The sequence below is a fragment of the Bipolaris victoriae genome (assembly GCF_000527765.1).
Source record: "Bipolaris victoriae FI3 unplaced genomic scaffold scaffold_24, whole genome shotgun sequence".
Lineage (NCBI taxonomy): Eukaryota > Fungi > Ascomycota > Dothideomycetes > Pleosporales > Pleosporaceae > Bipolaris > Bipolaris victoriae.
The window spans coordinates 204,893-222,999 of record NW_014575368.1 but is presented as its reverse complement, the minus strand read 5'-3'; the positions used below and the strand labels follow the sequence as shown (position 1 = coordinate 222,999).

The 18,107-nt window shown below is 50.7% G+C and overlaps 5 protein-coding genes across 5 annotated transcripts; 2 read left to right on the top strand and 3 right to left on the bottom strand.

Annotated features, from left to right (window-relative positions):
- Positions 1-116: 116 nt before the first annotated feature.
- On the top strand, positions 117-1,215 carry COCVIDRAFT_93949 (hypothetical protein; the record flags this gene model as incomplete). Its single annotated transcript, XM_014703231.1, has 2 exons — positions 117-369; positions 419-1,215. The coding sequence occupies 2 exons, from the start codon at positions 117-119 to the stop codon at positions 1,213-1,215; spliced, it is 1,050 nt and encodes a 349-aa protein (XP_014558717.1).
- A 65-nt stretch (positions 1,216-1,280) lies between these two features.
- On the bottom strand, positions 1,281-2,827 carry COCVIDRAFT_93769 (hypothetical protein; the record flags this gene model as incomplete). Its single annotated transcript, XM_014703230.1, has 3 exons — positions 1,281-2,235; positions 2,285-2,747; positions 2,797-2,827. 3 exons carry the CDS (start codon positions 2,825-2,827, stop codon positions 1,281-1,283), a joined length of 1,449 nt encoding a protein of 482 aa, XP_014558716.1.
- A 253-nt stretch (positions 2,828-3,080) lies between these two features.
- Positions 3,081-5,404, top strand: COCVIDRAFT_24905 (hypothetical protein; the record flags this gene model as incomplete). Its single annotated transcript, XM_014703171.1, has 5 exons — positions 3,081-3,261; positions 3,310-3,942; positions 3,997-4,698; positions 4,774-5,092; positions 5,143-5,404. 5 exons carry the CDS (start codon positions 3,081-3,083, stop codon positions 5,402-5,404), a joined length of 2,097 nt encoding a protein of 698 aa, XP_014558657.1.
- Positions 5,405-7,205: 1,801 nt separating this feature from the next.
- Positions 7,206-8,933, bottom strand: COCVIDRAFT_36011 (hypothetical protein; the record flags this gene model as incomplete). The annotated part of the gene is made up of 4 exons (XM_014703229.1): positions 7,206-7,520; positions 7,569-8,113; positions 8,297-8,473; positions 8,528-8,933. The coding sequence occupies 4 exons, from the start codon at positions 8,931-8,933 to the stop codon at positions 7,206-7,208; spliced, it is 1,443 nt and encodes a 480-aa protein (XP_014558715.1).
- Positions 8,934-13,023: 4,090 nt separating this feature from the next.
- On the bottom strand, positions 13,024-15,786 carry COCVIDRAFT_24903 (hypothetical protein; the record flags this gene model as incomplete). Its single annotated transcript, XM_014703170.1, has 2 exons — positions 13,024-14,949; positions 15,553-15,786. The coding sequence occupies 2 exons, from the start codon at positions 15,784-15,786 to the stop codon at positions 13,024-13,026; spliced, it is 2,160 nt and encodes a 719-aa protein (XP_014558656.1).
- Positions 15,787-18,107: the final 2,321 nt, after the last annotated feature.

Here is an 18,107-nt window from a genome sequence, read left to right as displayed (position 1 = left end):
TTGTCACTGTCATCGGAGGTGAAGATGCCCCACGGCATGGCGATCGCAACATGGCCGTGTCGCAGGGCGCGGCATCTTCCGAGCCCATGGCCGACCGTCTTCTTCACCTCCGAACCATGCTGTGGCGACTGCCAGGCTCGATCCGATCTCTGCTGCTCTCCTCACGGCGCCATTACGTCCCTCCGAGCTGTTCCGCCTCATTGCCTTCACCGCTGCGCATTCTCTTCTGTGGATCAGATGACTTCAGTATCGCATCCTTGCGCGCTGTCGTGGATGCGAAGCGTCGGGTTCCCCAGCTTATAGATAGCGTACAGGTGCTCCATCGCCCAGCCAAGCCTACTGGAAGAGGACTGAAGACGTTGAGAGAAGGTAGACACGCCTGTCCATGTGCGACATCAAGGCCGTTGACCCAGTACAGTACCTATCAAACAGGTAGCTGTTGAAGAGCTCAGCCTTCCCACCCATGCACTTGATACATTCACGGGTTGGGCACCACCCGCCCCCGTAGACCTCGTCATCGCCGTATCCTTTGGCCTTTTCGTGCCTCCTCGCATCCTCGCCCTTTCTCGTTATGGCGGCATAAATGTCCATCCATCACTGCTCCCTGACTTGCGCGGGCCAGCTCCAATCGAGCATACCATCCTAAAGCAGAGAAAATATACGGGTGTCTCCATCCAAACACTCCACCCACAGCACTTCGATCAGGGTACTATTCTCGCCCAGACACCAGCCCCAGGCATTGCAGTCCCCCCAGGCATCACATCACAGAATTTAGAGAAACAATTGGCCCACGTGGGAGCACAAATGCTCGTAGACGTGCTCGAATCGCGAAAATTCATACCCCCGATCACGGATGCCGGATGGTTCGCTCAATCTGGCTGCCCTACCGACCATGCGCCAAAAATCACAAAGGCTGACCGGTTCATCGATTTCGAGACAGACACCATGGCAGCCGTTCTTGCCAAACACCAGGCGCTCGGCGATCCATGGTGCGTGCTGCCCAACGGCCATCGCCTGATACTGCACGACGTCATTGACACGGACACGGCCGATCGCTCCGACCGCAAACCAGGCCTGTTTATAGAGCCGAATACAAAACAACCCATGATCCAGCTTGCCTGCGGAAAAACAGCCGCCGTAGTAAAGAGCACATATGAAGGGAGCAAGCATGGCCATGGCAATGCAAAGCTGGTCCGCATACTAGCTGACGGATGAGTGCCAGGATAGCCCTTGCACTTACAAAATTGACCGTCAACGGCTACTCGTTAGACCATCTATATTCAATTACCACCATTATCGTCTTCCCACTCTTCTTTAGCATCCTGAAAATCCTCAATCTCCTTCATCACTCTGACACTTTTCGAGGTCGCTAATATCTGATCCAGAGCACCCAGCAAACCCGCAGAGCCTGAGACCTCGTAGAAGAGCTTTCGCACTGATTTGGCACTGCCCTCTACAGTTCTGTTTAGCATCTGTAGCAAATGGAGAAATCCATCATCAGACTCTGCATCAGATGTGGTATTCTTGATTAGAAGGGATAGTCCCTGTGTCCAGCGTTGAGTTGCAAACTTTAGCTCGTCTGTCTGTTGCTTGCCCTCTGGCAGGGATGAGAAGAGGTATATTGTGCCATCATAGAGATCTTGGATAGTCGGAGTCGCGGGCGTCAAGAAAGATGGCTTTTTAACTTTTTCCTCTATGGGGTGGCGCTGCCTGAAGGCCTCATACTCCTCTTCACCAAAAGCATGGCGCCTAGCGTTGAGATCAATAGTCTCTGAAGGCAAGTTTGTCTGACCTACAGCGCTTGATAGCTCGTTTTGAATCTCCGGTGCATGTTGGTGATCATGGAATGGCGTCTCCGCAGCTCCAGATGAGAACAACACTCTTTTCATATGCCCGCGAGGTGGTCTGATTGGCAGTGCTGGGTTCAGATTTATGTTGACTGAAGCAGAACGTTGTGCATAACTCGTGGCAAAGACATTGCCTTTTATAATCGGTGATGGACTATGTGCATATGCAGCGATAAATGCCGAGTTACTTGATAGTACCACGGGGGCCGGTTGAGTTTCAGGGACCTTTCTCGCACCCAGATCGACCTGTGTGAGCATATTGCGGATGTCCTCAACTATGCTTCGGACTGAATCATCAGCTTCTGACTTTTTCAGCACTTGCTCTAACAACCCATGGGTCTTCTCATGGCTCTGTGTGCTTTTGTCGTCTGCGAGGGTAGAGTTTGCCCTGAACAGTTAGCTTCCGACTGATTTGACCGCAGGGATACAGAAATTACCAGATCATAGAAGTCAGTATGAGATTTATCGCATCAGTATGCGACTTCAGCTTCTCGCGATATTGTTGCAGCGACAGTTTTTCACGGTCCCACCGCACCCTATACCAGTTGACTTGGATGCTTTTCTTCATGTCGTCTAATGTGCGCAGCTTCGCTTTGCCTTTGTTGGCCGCTGCATTCTCTACAGCTGTGCTCTCAACCGAACGGTACTTCTCAGTCATGGCTTCTAGTTCTTTTAGAGTAGACGCGCAGGCATTCATCATCGCATCTAGTTTCTCTTTGAAATTTGCTCCTCCATGCCGATCTGGTCGTGCAAGCAGATCCTTGGAAGCTTCTCCCAGATGGTCCAAGGCACATTTTAGGCTGAAAAGTACGTCCTCAAGTTCTTTGAGATCGCGCGAGGCTGCCTTCCTTCCAGAACTGATGCTTGAGTAGAGACCATACGCTAGTTGACTGAGGAGTACTACACACCATTAGCGTCCTTCTCACATCATGCGAAGCGACATACTCACTAATGTCCCCGATTGAAAACCCAAACGACATCGTTTCTTTGTTTTTGCTATGGCGATGTTGAGATCTGAACAGCAGTGGCCTGGTGATCAGGCTGAGCACCACAAAGGGAGGCGCAGTTGTGCGGCTGATGCGACCCCGCTTCGTTTTAGAGGCGGCTGGCAGTTATGAGGGCTAAAAGCACCTTCTCAGCCTGGCAGGCACCTTCGCTCTTAGCTTGAACTCCAAAACTTATCCAGTGCCCCTCATATTCTTGTCGAGCTTTCACTCTTTCAAAACTGCAACAATGTCGTCAAGTGCACCTACAAACCTCCGCAAGGTCGTCATCGAGGGTCTGCAAAAGATCAGGGATGTCGAGCAAAATGAATGGACTGCCACCCTAGACCAAGACTCCGGGTTGTACACCGTCTCTATGACCTTGAATGAAGACGAGGTGATATGGCATGGGCTTTGGAACAAAATCGAAGGTATAACATCTGCCGCCCTTCTCTCATAGATATCTTGACGGCGGTTAGAGTTCGGCTTTACGATGCCTAAAATACTGGTGAATGGTGGTATCGAACACCAAAAAGAGATGCCGGAATTCCTGGTGAAAGAACACGACGAAGTCCTTGTGGTAGCAGACGATCAAGCTTCCACTCCCACCACAATAAAGATCAGTGAAACGCTAATATCACACGCAAATTCGCACCACGTTCCACCTCTTGAATTCAGAATCGATGAACTGAGTACTTCTCGGCGTGAGGTACGAGACAATCGTGGGTTTTGCGTAACGTTTGAGCGAACTGTACGCATACCCGACGATAACAAATTACACCACCTGCCATCCTCCTTGGGACGGTATGAGCTCTTCAGCGTAGACGCTTACTCGAAACGCCTCCCACAAAAAGTCAAAGAAGCAGGTGGTGTCTTCTTCTCAATGTGGCAGAGAGAAGCCATGTGGCTCAACTTCCAGCAAGGCTCTCATAAGTATGCAGTACGGATCTTCGTCGGCCATGTGAATGCCATAACTGGGCAAGAAATGCAAAAGGAACTGGATAAGAAAGATCAGAGCAAGTTGCAGGACTACGTCGTCATACCCGGACAGAAATGGCTGGATGGTATTTGTGTAGCTCCCGGTATCGTTCGTCAGTTCGTTGCCATGCCATGTGAGTATGTGGGTCAAGGAAACATGGGACATATGCACTAACCGCTGACCATAGTGGGTTCTGGGTATACCGTCGAGGGCCAGAAAACTTCCGAAGAAAAGCATGGAGGACTGCAGCTCGAAGTCACACCTGAAATAATTCAAGGCAAACGATTGTGGTCGTACGCAAAACGACATTACATCACATTCAAAGGCAATAACAAATACCGAAACGATGGGCTGAAAGAGTCTTATACCCCTGGTGAACTTGGTTGCAAAATCGGAGATATACTGAGATCGTATGCAACTGATGCAGCCTACCGAACACCTTTTCGAATTCGAGACTTGGTCACTTCAGAGGTCGAGGAAATGGGCGGGGATAAGCTTCCTCAAAATACTGATTCGTCTTTGGCGGCTCTTGTTAAACTCAAAGCTGAGGGCTGCTTCATGTCCGATATGCCTACCCCAATGCCAATGTTGACGCGCCCGTTATTTTCGTTCCAACCATTCAATTCAGGACCCATAGAGAAATCCCCTGCAACGGCTGCTCCGCTCGCACATAGAACCACAGTAGACACATTGAGCTTATCGCACCGAGACGAATTGGTAGCACCCAAACGGCGACGCATTAGTGCAGGGTACAAAAGACACAGTGAAGGATCATCTGATGTTCGGTCTCGCGAAGATGCAGACGAAGGCAGAAAAGGATTGATAGAGCTTACCGAAGCCCAAGTCAAGAACATCCAGACCATGGGCTTAGCTGCCGGAGGGAAACTAAGTACGTTGCATTATATGTTTGCTTTCCGCTGTGGGTCTTACTAACAACCAATAAAAGTCCAAGACATATAGAAAGACAGAAATCCCCCCACAATATGGAACCACGCCGCAGCACGCATCGTTCACGTGCACATGCTTGATCCCGAGAGCTGCGAAATAGTCACACATATTGTTCCTCGGCCCCCACCCATAGACGCGAAGAGGTACGCCAAGACTGGCGGTCAGTTCTGGGTTGTCGAAGAGAAAGTCGATGAGCGACTTGATGGCGGAGATTTCGACAGCGTCAAGAGTGTCAGCCAGATGGACAAACATGTGGGTATAACCACGGAACCGGAATTCAATCCGACAAGACCCAAAATGTGTACGACGTGTGAGATTCGACTGTGTGATTGCATGTAAGTGCCGCGCTCACTCGCCTTATTCTTACTAACGAATCAAACCCCAGCGTACGCCCCTGCAACCACCAATTTTGCAATATATGCATCAAAGCAATTGAGGAAGGCAGCGCCACCGAACCTGATTCCCAACAAACAACGCCCTGGAAATGTCCCACTTGCAGCACCCCCATCTCCCGTGTTGCCGGCTTCTCCGCACCTATGAATCTACCCGGCGAGGAGCCCATGCTCCGCACCAAAGTCCCCGTGAACGTGCTCAAGGTTGAAGACGGGAGAGCGAGATTTACGAGCGTGCAGATGTCCAGGGTTTAACCCCTTGATGAGAGTCAGTCTTGGAACCGGGTCAAGAAGATGCCCAGCGTGAAGAAGGAGCAGGGAGCATACTGATAAGAAAATTAGCCGTTTATCGTAATTCAGTTTATCAATGTAACGCCGTATCGATCGTGCATACAAATGCTATTAAGTCCACAACCATCCCTGCACAGAGAAGTGAATACCAAATCTACCCCCACACACACGAGCAAGACTCCCCCCCAGCTAGTTTCACATCTTCATGTTCAGTCTAGGAATAATCCTAGACCTCAGAACGTCACCGAGAAAAAACTTCCGAACGAAAATGCATATTCCGTATACCCGAGGTTGTCCGGGTATCTACGTGACCCCCATGGAACAATAAAAAAATCTGCTCTTGAGAGCTAATCGTGAGACGAAGCCAATTAAAATGACGGACGAACTAAGGGAAAAAAAGAAGGTCCTAAAACGTCTTGTAATAACCGCATGAGCCATTTTTATACCGTTGCTGCACAGACGCATAGTACACACACAACCCATGCCAGCGATCCAAGGGTCCATGAAACCTAGCAACGACATTGAACCATGCAGAGTAATCGAACCTTGCAAAGAATTATGAGAAGAAAAAAAACAGGGCCACCAGCGTTCCGTGCTGTAGTAATACCCAGCTCGGGCGTTCTACTAAAACAAGCAGGCGTGTATACTAGTACCCTGGTGCCAAAAATTCCAAAAAAAAACACCCGACCGTTACATACTTGCATCCACTAATCTACATACCCATGCAAAGAAAGTCTATTCTGCAGGTGTACATCGGAGTACGCAAGGATTATGTTGTTACGTCCGTATGGTAAAACTAGCCAAGGAAGAAAAAGAAAAGTGATGATAGAGAGAGAGAGGGAGAAGAAAAAATGGCAAAAATATAAACAACTCCCCCGGAAAGGCTCGAACTTTCAACCTCCTGATAAGCTACTGGTGTAACAGTCAGACGCGCTAGCCAATTGCGCCACGGAGGAAGGATGCGAAAGCGCTGAATGCGCTTCGGTTTTGAGTTGTGATGTGAAACTCGAGTTTTTTACAGTAAATATACTCAATGTGTAATGATTTTCGCTTGGTGTTGCACGCAAGAGTAATACTCAGGATATTGGTCGGCTAATGTGTAGGACCACCCAATCTAATACAGTTACGCCTCGGATAATTGAGTAAGTTCGACACGCGAAATTTCCGTTGTAATACCCACTCTACAAACTTTGTGTTTTTGTTTTTGTTTTCTCTCAAGCGCATTTGGGGATATCGGGATAAGGGCTTATTTTTTCTTTGTTATTCACGAAAGCGGGGGGAGGGGGTCGACTACTACACAACAAACTCACCGGCGGTTTCGGAATTTACAATTTTCCCCTCGTTTCGAGATTGTTTGTGGCTGCTTACTTGAACACCCCCTTGCAATCAATGAGAATATACCAAGTGGAAAAATTCTTGGAAGACAGGAGGTCAGAATGGTAAGAGTAAAGGTTATGACTGTATGGATGGTACTGAAGCGAATCGTGTCGAGTGGAGAGGCTCCGCCTGATGTGCTGCATGGAGCAACTTGAAGCGCGCCGCCTTGGTACTGGTAGGGGGTACTTGGACTGGTTCCGTGTTCTCCATGACTGGTGTGACGTGCGCAAAACCCAATCGTGCGTGTTGATAGTAAAAGATTAACTGATAGCGTCATTGCTTATATGTCTATATCTGGTAATTGCGCTTTATACACCGTGTACTTGTTGTTTCTAAAATGCAACCAATCTTTCCCTATGCAAACGCCATGTACAATCATCAAAGAAAATCATCTTGACGACCTCATCTGTACATCCGTCTCACCATGGTCTCGTTGCTCATTATCATACTCCGGGGCTATAAGCCCCATCTCCTCCTCTCCATTTCCCCTCTCCCTTTGCATAACCTTGTTTGAATGTTCCTTGTTCATAGCAACATAAATCGCAGAGCCTAGGATGAGTGAAGAGCCAATGATGGACAGGGCGCCTGGGGTTGTGCCCCAGACGAGTTTGTCAAATGAGAGAGCGAATAACATTTGCATGTAAACCATATTGGTAGCACGAGATGACTTCTCATATTGCAGGCCGGCTGCTAAGAGAAATTGCTGGAGAATGTTAATGGAATAGCATCGAAGGAAGCTAACAAAACGTACCATGATGAAGCCGCAGATACCGAGGAATATCAGATAACACCAGTCTGCGAGGTTGCTTGGAAGTAGAAAGCCAACACCTGGTATGGTAAACATGGCTACAATACTGACAATCGTACACCAGGCTCCAAAATAATTGACAGTGATGAGAGGATGAGCACGTTTGCCAATCCAGCGAATAGTCGTGTATGCTCCAGCAGCCCCCAAAACACCAAGCATAGCTACGCCAACTGCAATCGCTCTTTGCTTAGGAGTTACAGAATCATAGTCTGCGGCAAGGCGGTCCGGTGATGCAGTCGTTGTGTTGGCAGGAAGCGGATCTGGGTTGGCGCTGACAGGCGTTACTGTCTCTGGAGAATGAGAAAGAGCGGCAAAAAGAGAGACGGGCCGTGCAATCAGAACAACGCCGAAGAGTGAGACACATGCTGCGATCTGTTCCATCCGAGTGAACGGTTCGTCGATGAGGTAGGAGCATGCCCAGCATGCAAGACTAGGCGCGAGAAAAGTGATGACTGTCGCATCAGCTAGGGGAAGATACATTAAAGAATCTGCGACAAGTCAGCACTATAATCTATCAGTAAGATCCATGAATAGTATAGTAAGAAAGTCCAAAAGAATGTAGACAAGGCTCCCCAGAATAGTTGTCAACTCCGAGACTAAGCCAAGTCGGAAGTCTTTGAACAGACCCTTGTACACACATGGATAACCCATGAATGGAGTACATCACTTACAATACATGCCGAAGACACCAAAGAAGCCAGTCAGGCCTCGGGCTATCAGTAACGGGCGTACTTCCTTCATACCGAACGGAAAGTGCTCCGTCTTCCTATACCACATGTACAAAGAAGATAATATGACGGTTATGCTCATCCTAGCAAAGAGTATCTGGAAAGGATCATATCCATTGCCTATGTTGCAGTCAGCAAGCAATAGAAACTTGACTTCAGAAAAAACCAATTTACCATTGTTTCCTTCCATTTCCAACATGCGTGTTGTGACATTCATCAGTGTGCCAAACAGCTGCGAAATCAAAACAAGAGCCAAACCTTTGTTAGCAGTCCATGATGCTTGTATCCTGCCCTTGAAACTCCGCGGGGGACTAGGGGACCGAGACAACTGTCTCGCATGATAAAAAGGGATACTACTACGATCTGGGGTCCGGCCAATGCGTACATTGTTGGAATCGTCAATCGAGACCAGGGAGGGATCTGGGGACGGCACACGAATTGCCCCGCGATTGACCGTTAGTGTGTTTTCGGCCTTATCTTCGGGTTTAAGACGAGGCTCAGCTACGAGTCTAGGCTCTGGATGTTGCTGTGCAGTCTTGTCATGGTCTGCGATGGATTTCGGGGGTGTTGGCTGGTCCATGGTGTCTGGTGTAGTAATCCGGACAGATGGATGGAGGTCTGTGACGAAGACATTGAGACGTAGTGGAAGGCTGAATGAAAAGAGTGGTGGGTTAATCAGCTATGGACGCCACGCGAAAATGAGGAAGGCGGCTACCAAGTCAACGAGTCACAATCATCGACAACGCAGTGGCCCCCACAGTTCCCCATCTTTGGCCATTGATTGCCATTGTTCCCCATACGTTCGCTCCATGGCGGACTCGCTAGTTCGCGGAAATATTTGTACTTTGATCGGGAGCGTACCAGACAGCTCAGGTCCATTCCTTAGCGATTCATCGGAATTCGCCGTGATTCCAGACGACGTCTACATGATGACGTCGGCTCATGCACGTGACCACACGTGATGCAACGTGATGAAATCATCAAGCATATTGTCGGTGGTCCGCAACCGTTCAATTAAAGCAAGGGAAATGACGAAAGACTCTTGAACGTTACGTCGGCGAAAATCCACGGTAAGCCATCTGGGTCTGGGTTTCCAGAGTTACTAATACTTAGCTATGTGACCGAGAGGCGGCAAAATCCAATCTTAGTACTACCTATCTCCCACTCCCAGCTTCCATCTCTAGAGATAAATTGTACCGATAAACAAGGTTTCTTTAGCCTAGTAAACCTCACTAACGCCATTTGCATAGCCATACGATTTCCTCCTTATTAAGCTCACATATTAGACAAGTATTCCGTAAGTAAGCCCTGGTCCATTCCTAGACTAGAACACCATAAACGAACTCTAGTACATTTTTTTCTCGCTAGGTGTAATATCATACACAAAACATACAAGTAAGCCCTGCCCGCCTCGTAGTCTGGCCCAGGCCTCTTTGTCTTGTGCAAGCAGTTCGGTCAGGCTAGAGTAATCCGGTCGGCCCTTCTATTGATTACCACAAGAGCCAAACACAACCCTTCCGCAAAGCCACAGAGCATTTGCGCCGAGGCACCGAAACTTCAAAAAAAAATAAAGTTTCCCTAAGGCTTTGGCATCGAGCAAGCCCCCCCAGAAAGTGGGCTGATGTTCTTCTGATGATCGACTGTTCATTACTTCTAGATCTCCTTTTATCCCCGCCACAGGCATGGGCATGCCGGGAAATGAGGCCCAAGAGTCCCTGCAGTACATGCATACTTTTTGGTGTTCTGGGGGAGGGGTTCAAAATAAAGTCCGGAAAATGTACACGTTGTATTACCGCATAATGCGCGCGGAAGTGGGGAGGGTTGTCCATCCGATCGATGGCTTATGGTGCTGGATAGTCATGCACGGCGAAGTGACCCGACCAGATATGTGACTCGCTCACATTTCGTGCATGCACCGTCGCAGAGGTGACCATTGACCTGGTAATGGACGAAGGCGCTTTCCATTATGATTGGTCCAGGCGTATAACTGCTGTGATGGCGAAAGATTAGGGGACGTGAGCCGTAGCTATTCCTAAACCAGGTGGAATATGGCTATCACCACTTGGTCTCTGGTGGCTGAGTATACAAGGTTTCTCAGCTGCGACTCCAGCTGCGCACAACAATGATGCTCAAAAATACCAACGAATGGTAGGTATATACTAAGCATGTAAGTCTGTGTGTGCGTGTTCGAGCAACAGCGCTAGTCGGCCGTTTTCAATAGCGGGCCGCGGCATGGTTTAGGCGTGGAGCGGCGTGCGGTCATCATTTCCAGTCAACACCACGAGCTGCCACATTGCTTGTCTGCTTCCAAACCCTATTTCTTTGTCACAAAGTAGAGCTGAATCGCTCGTCCCGAGCTGTCAACCAGGTACTCGTCCGCGTCGCTCGGCTATTCCGAATGTTAAATCTGGGATCTCTATAGGGTTGAGAGTAAGCGAGTATTGGAGTCGCGACAGCTGTCAGTAGCGATACGCGAGTTTTGCCTACCGATCACAGCACCAGCCTTTATGTGCCAGGTTCGTATGTATATATGCAGTTAGCTGCGAGTCCAATGGCTTACAACCGATGACCGGCAATCCGGATGTTGACAGGAAAGGGCATATCTTGAAGGGGCATTTCGGATCGACAAACAAAATCCGAGGCGTGTTCGGCATCCATGGTTAGAAAACACGACAGTGTGGACCATCCCCGGCGTGCCGTGAGAGGCTGTAGAATTCGCTTTTTTTTGTAGCGCCGAGCCATAATCCTGTCCAATGGCCATGGGTCCTTTGACCAAATCCGGATTGCATTTCCCCAATACGATTGATCTGCCTCAGGGTAGTACGCAATGCCCTGTGAGCCAAGCAGGGCGCGGGAAAAGAGAGTTGTGCGGGCTGCGAGGACAAAGTGCCGAGAAGTGCAGGGCCTGAGTTTCAATTTTTCGTGCTCGTCCAGAGCCATGACATCATGATGCCGAGGAGCAAAACTTTAAAGATTTCGAAGTGCACCCCCTGGGAGCGGTGGGTGGGTTGGTTAGGCAGGCAGGCCGGAGGCCGCGGGGCCCCCCTTCAGCTCGTGTCGCGTGAGGTATATGACAACGTCGAAATAATGCATGCAAGGCCTAGCAGCAACACGGCCATGGTCCAAAGCACACTACCCGCGTTTCAGGCTTGCCACGAGGAGACGCGGCGCCTGCACGGATCCACTGCAAATCTCCCGCTTACACGCACCCCACGGGAGCGCGCGTCAAAGCAAACGACGACGCTTGGATCCGGACGAGTTGGAAATTGGCCATTTAAGCGCGCCAATGCGCAACTACCGACATGTTTGCCTCCGACCACCCAAAGGAGCAAAGCGCCAGCAATTGCCCGCAGCGAAGCCTTCGTTGCTCGCTTTGCACGTATCTGAGGCGTGTAATATTATAGTACCAAGTAAGGCACAATATGCGACCTAAGGCGTCTGCTTTGCCGGCACCCATTCCCCACATCTTCGCCTTCGCTTGTGCCTGCGACCGGGTTTCAGGTGAGTGCCTTACTTACTCACACAAAGAGCCCGGCTATGGCAAGGGCGGTCATTATCGCTCCAGTTGCGCAAAAGACGGCATGCGTACCCAGACGGGGGGGGCGCTTCGCAACGCCACTAGCCACAGCACTACACGCCTAGTTGAGAAAAGAAGAACACAACACAAGGAATGCCGTTTCGCGGTGCCGCATGCGTTAGGTTCTGGTTACGCCCGACACGGTCAAATACTGTCAAATCACGTCGACCGTGGCATGCACTCCCCTCCTCCCCGGTGCCTGGCCATGATGTACAGTACATACATATGTATGTGTAGCCCCATCACAAGTCGCCGTCGGGTACATGCAGCCACGATTTTCCGTGCATCCAAAAAAAATGATATTGGGGGGGTGGAGCGGCAGCTGCATGAACATGGACGCTCAGGCGGCAGATGCCCTGGTGTAAGCGAAAGTTTACACGGTTGCTAAGGCTTTCGCCTGGAAAACTACTGTGCTTGGCAAGGGCCTATTCTGTATATAAGATTTGCAAATTGACATACTGTGGAACTTTGTAACCCGCAACCGACATGGTGGTCAAAGAACACGGAGATTTAGTGGCGCAGCGTGACGCGTTTTTGGCTTAGGAACGCACGAATGCCCAGGAGCCAGACACAAAGTGTGGCGGAAGGGAGATAACTAATCTATCCGTGCCTCTTTTTTTTGGCCTTATTGTTGTTTGATTTTTTCCCCTCTGCGGATGCAGTCGCTGCAGCCGCATGTCACGCCAAAGACACCGCTTTTGAATGGTGCATTCGTAAGAGCCCCTTCGAACCGATAAGATCGACATGCTTCAATCGCAAGAGCATGATCCAGAGCACCACCAACAGCGTGCATGGCGTGCGTTTTTGATTGCTGATCAATGGCGTAGTGTGACAACGGAGATGTGTGCATGCACTATACATGCGGTGGAACTACCAAGCTAAGCGAACTACTATAAATGAAGAAAATGAAAGACGTCGCTTCCAAGCGCATTGCCCCCCTATCCCAAAGCGACATGACAGTTACCGGTTTGTTACCAAACATGGAAATTTCCATGGCACCAGCAGAAAACTGCCCCAAATGCCCCTGCTTGCATGCTATGTCGTATTGTCTGCCCATCTAAATGTGCTGCTTACACGGCATCGGTAGACCTGCCTAGTCCCACACTGCTCTTCTCCTACTCCCCACCTTCGTCAAAGTTCCCGCCAAAGCGGGTCCCCGCCCTAGTCTTGCCTCGATTGGCTTTGCCGCAAATTCGTGCGCCCCACCGTGACCGGCGCCATTGACCTCCTGCCCACCGGCAGCGGAAAAGGTGCTTTGACCGCGGACTTGACCGCCGTAACTTTCACCGTCATACACAACCGATTTGTTGGCCGCTACAATACTCCTTTCGTATAGTTCCTGATAAGGGGGTCTTGCTGACCAGACTTGCCCAGCTCGGTCGGGGACACGTGTGCTATCCTGGACCACAGTTCCCTCATGTGCAGTGCCAACGCCGCTAAGCGTCATATGCTGCTCTGTGCTACTTGAGCGATACGATTTCCCTAGAAAAGGGTGGGCCAGGACACGTGCTGTAGCATTCTGCGAGTTGTTCATGCTGGAGCCAAGAAAAGTATGTCTGGGAGAAAACGCTGTTGGCAAGCGAGTGTAGTCAAACGTCTTCCAACTATTAGGAAATGCTAGGTCACCCAACTGCTGCGCCTGTTTTCCTTGCCGCATGCTTGCATCAATGCTGATATTGCCATCCAGCGCGATCTCGGATGACCAACGGGCCCAAAGAGGATATTCGAAACTCTTCGAGTAACCCGCTAGTGTAGCTTGTTTACCAACAGTAGACTGGCGCGTAATTTGATCGTTTCCCATGTTGCTCAACATTCCCATATGGGAAAAAGTCAAATTCTGGCTCCATACGGCCGTCCTTCGTCCATCAGCAGCATCCAATGTCGACTCGATGTATATGCTGCGTGCTACTTGGACCGAGCAAGTTAAAGAGTAAACACCAGCGCTATATGTGCCTTCCTTCGTATCAGAATACAGCCGAATAGAAGCGGCTGAGCCTGACACGGGTGCCGTTCCCGTTAGAGGCGTGGTGTTTGCGTCAAGCCAAACAAAGACTTTGCCAGTGACGACCCAATGTGATTCAATAGCTGTCGTGAACGTGCCCGTACCATTTCCATCATCGGCAATGCCTAGAACTTGAATTTCGAATATATGATTTTTGCCATCGTTGAGTAATGGTATGAAAGGTGTGATGTCGATTTCGTCTTCTTGGAGGTCGAATGCATCGATTCCTACTACTGGTCGCCATAACACTGGGAGAAAGGCTCCAGTAAAGATGACTGGAAAAGGCCAAGCAACCCCAGCTAACTGTCCATCAATGAGGAGTTGAATCTCTCGGAAGGGCGAGTAACCATGTAGCGGTTTGTCTACCCCAAAAACACTGGTGTCGGAAGAAAGTACGTTGTTCCACCAGAATTCCTCGGCAGCTTGTCCACAAGCGGAAATGGTCACCACGGCTTTCTTGGCATTTGGCGGCAACATGATATTGTCGACTGCTCTAGTTCCTGGTACAATGAATGCGCTTGGGGAGTCATCGACAGACTTCCGAGCAGAAATTGGAATGATGACATCTGCTGGCTCAATCTCGTCGTCCGCAGTAAAGAAGGTTGCCGTCAGTGTTGTATTCCAGGAGCCAGTGTACCTATAATCAACGACGTTTCCTAGATCGAAAATGATTTTATGCGGCTTCTTGAACAGGCTCAAATAACCACTCATGTCTTTGGCGTAGCTCCAAATGATGCCAGTCTGCGTTGGCTCTGCAGTCGAAGTCCGAAAAACCTCGGTGTCATCAAGGAACATAAGGCCGAGCCTGTCAAACTGTGTGCCGGCGGAAGTGACGGTGAAGTTGAAAGTAACCCTGTTGAAGCTGCAGTCGGGAGGATTGTATTCACTGACAAATGGCTGACCGTAAGAGGAGGCAAAAGTGTGCTTCATGATAATCTGTTGACATCCGTCCACTGGACTGAGGACTGGCGGCACGGGCTGTAGGCACTGGAGTAGGGGAGGGGGCCTCTTCGGGCCCTTGTGAACATCGGCGGATTGGGACAGGGTGATTAGCATTAGAAACATTGTTATGAGGACGGAGCTAGGTGTTGCTCGTCCAAGTGACGCCGCGGCCAGTTCTATAAATCCACCATAACGCCATCCAAAGACTCCATCGCTCTCGTAACTCCGACCATGCATGATGCCCCGTGTCGTTTCGAGGACTGGTCGGCAGTGGTATGATGCTCAAAACGCCGTAAACTCCGTATTCAGAGGTATCTTGGGAAGAAAATAAGAAAAAAAATCCCGGTATATAGGTGCGCCGTCAAAACCCAGACGAAGCAGGTCAGGTCGATTTGTGACTGCTTTCTGACGAGTGTGAGCGCTTGTACTTGGCAGTAGGAAGGTGTTGTGTACCTTGACAATCAATAGAGGGTCAGGCGGCGTCTCGTGGAAAGAGCAATAAATGACAACTTGAGACGGTCATGGTTGCAGCGATATTGAAATACTGGCTGGCAAAGTGCGAGAAATGGTTGCCGTGCTCCTGACTGGTTGTGGTTGGGTGGGGTGGGAAGAAGAAAGGCGACGGGGCTATTGGCTGCCCTTGTGGTTGTCCCAAAAGCGCTTAGTGGCGTTTCGTACGATCTCGTTGTCTCCAAAGCGTGTGCGGTAGTAGTTCAAGAGAGCAAACTCGTCTGGAGGAAGAACGTAGGATCCGGGATGAGCGTTTAGTTTTGCCCAGACTTCGGCAAGGCGTTTTTCGAGAAACTGAGCGAGGCGCTGGTCGACACCGCCTTCACTGTTTTGAGCAACGTTGACGGCCTGGCCGAGGGAGAGATAGCCGTGGCCGACTATATGTTCAGTGTTGCCACCCATGTCTGCGGTGGGGTTGTTGGTAGCAATGGTGACCGAGATGGTGGTAGGTAGTGTAGTGTAGTGTGTATGTGTGAGTGTGAGTGTGAGTGTTGAGTAGTAGTAGTGTAGTCTTAAATGAGAGGAAGGAGCGAGTTGAGTGGGAGGAATGTAGTAGACTGGAGTTTTGTGCAAGACAAGATAAGGAGCGTCGTGTTTAAAATAGGGTCAAGCAAGAAGAAGGCAATGGGTAGTAGTGTAACACAAGGCATGGACGTAGCGCGGTCAGTGGTATATATAGTAGAGGGTATTAACAGGCAGGCACGTCGATGAGACGAATCCACGTGGAGAAACAAGCAGATCCTGAGCAAGACGCTCATGCAGCTACGCAAGGTATGAGCCTAGACGAAGCCTCAAACAGTTGGCTCCGGGAGCGTGCCGTTTTGGGCGCTGTCAAGCTGTGAAGCGAAGGAATGGGTGTAACACACCAGAGTGCAGCATCGTCCCGCCGAACAATGTGAAAGCGCGCGCCGGGGCCCTGGGCGGCAGGGAAGTCGCCAACGGCGCCGAGGAGGGCAAGGGGGGCAGGGGGGGTGAGAGCAGGGGCCTGGCAGGTGCAGGGCAGGGCAAGCGCAAGCGCAAGGGCTAAGAGGGGGCAAGCGCAAAGGACAAGAGGGCAAGGGCAGGCAAGGGCAAGCAAGGGCAAGGGCCGGGCAGGTGCGAGCCTGGTAGCCTGGGAACCTGGTAAGTCTTGTCTGCTAAGTGAGTAGCCTGGTAGGGCAGGGGCAGGGCAGATCAACTCCAGAGTTTAGCCGAGCGGGCAGGGGGGGCGCGCATGGGATGGGATGGGATGGGGTCGGTCGGTCACCATGGGCGCGACACTGCTTGCTGCGCCGTTCAAAGAAGGAACCACCCTTGTGCCATGTCTTGGGACAGCGGTAGCAATAGGAACTGCTCGTGACCTGCCGCCAATCAGCCAGCGCCTGCGACTGCAACTACACCCACCGCGCCCAGGTAAATGAATAATGGTGTCCCCGTCACTCGTCAGCTCAGCACCTAAAGTCGGCCTCAAGGTTTGAGACTGGTGCGGTTGCAGGGGTGTGGCCACGCCGAAAACTTTAATTCTTCGACTTGCAAACCTTCGCATGGCCTCGCAATCAAGTCACCGAGCCGTGTTGCAACTGTCTCTGACACAGTTATAGGAGAATGTGAAGGGGCGAGCTATATGCCTGCACTCGACAACGAGCACAACCACCATTGCCAACACTCGCCCATACCGAGTGCTACTAAGTACCCTCTTACTACCTACCTACCACTACGCTCCCAGCATGACCGCTGCTGCACTGGCCGACTGCCCGTCGGACGGACGGTCGGACTGGCTGACTGACTGACTAATTGACTGGCCGTGCCGTCATACCCTGCATCCTCTCTCCCCATGAGGCAATTCAGCATTGCCAACAGCCCCCGGAATGGAAGCATCCCTCGTCGCCAGGCATGGGCTTGCTACTAACGAATGAGTCGCCGACTACAAAGGCCAGGGGCGTCATGAGTGATACCTTGTCAGAACGGATTAGGCTAATTAAGACGTTGGACGCTGTTAGAGGCCGGCTGTGTCCGTAGGATTCCAACGCCCTTCACCACTCTCATCGCGTCGTTCCAAGACCTTTTCGGTCCCGAATGGGTGCCCACCCACTCCCATTACTCGGACACGAGCCCATGCTCGGCCACAATGACAAGGCATGCAGTCGTGAAACGGTCGTGTTGGGGCAAACTTGGGCAAATGAAGTCCTCTCCTGTTCCACAACGGGGGGGGGGGGGGGCGGTCATGGCTACCGCCGAACAGGTTTGCGAACAGAATCTGAGCGTGGGTCCCGCACTGCTCATTCCCTATACACAAAACTACGCCTGCTGCCCCGCAATTTAGAATTCGCTATGCATCCTCTGTCCACTCGAGCACGGCACGCGATCGTCGATGCCGGTGCAATAGCCCAAATCCATTGTGATAGTAGTGGCATTTTGTACACACCATACTTACACACACACACGCGCGTATTACAGTAAGTACTAAGAACAGTGACTAACAAGGCCAGCACCTGGCGGGCGGCCGCGCCACATGCCTGGGTTGGCTCAAGCGCGCCCGGAAGCCTGACTGACCAGCCCCCTGGTAAAGTACCGTAATGGTGGTCATAATAAGCAAGCGAGCGTGAAGGAGTCGAGCATGCAGGCCATGCGTGTGTGTGTATGTGTGTAAGTATGTGTGTAAGTATGTGTGTGTGTGTGTGTGTAAGTATGTGTGTGTGTGTGTGTGTGTGTGTAAGTATGTGTGTGTGTGTGTGTGTGTGTGT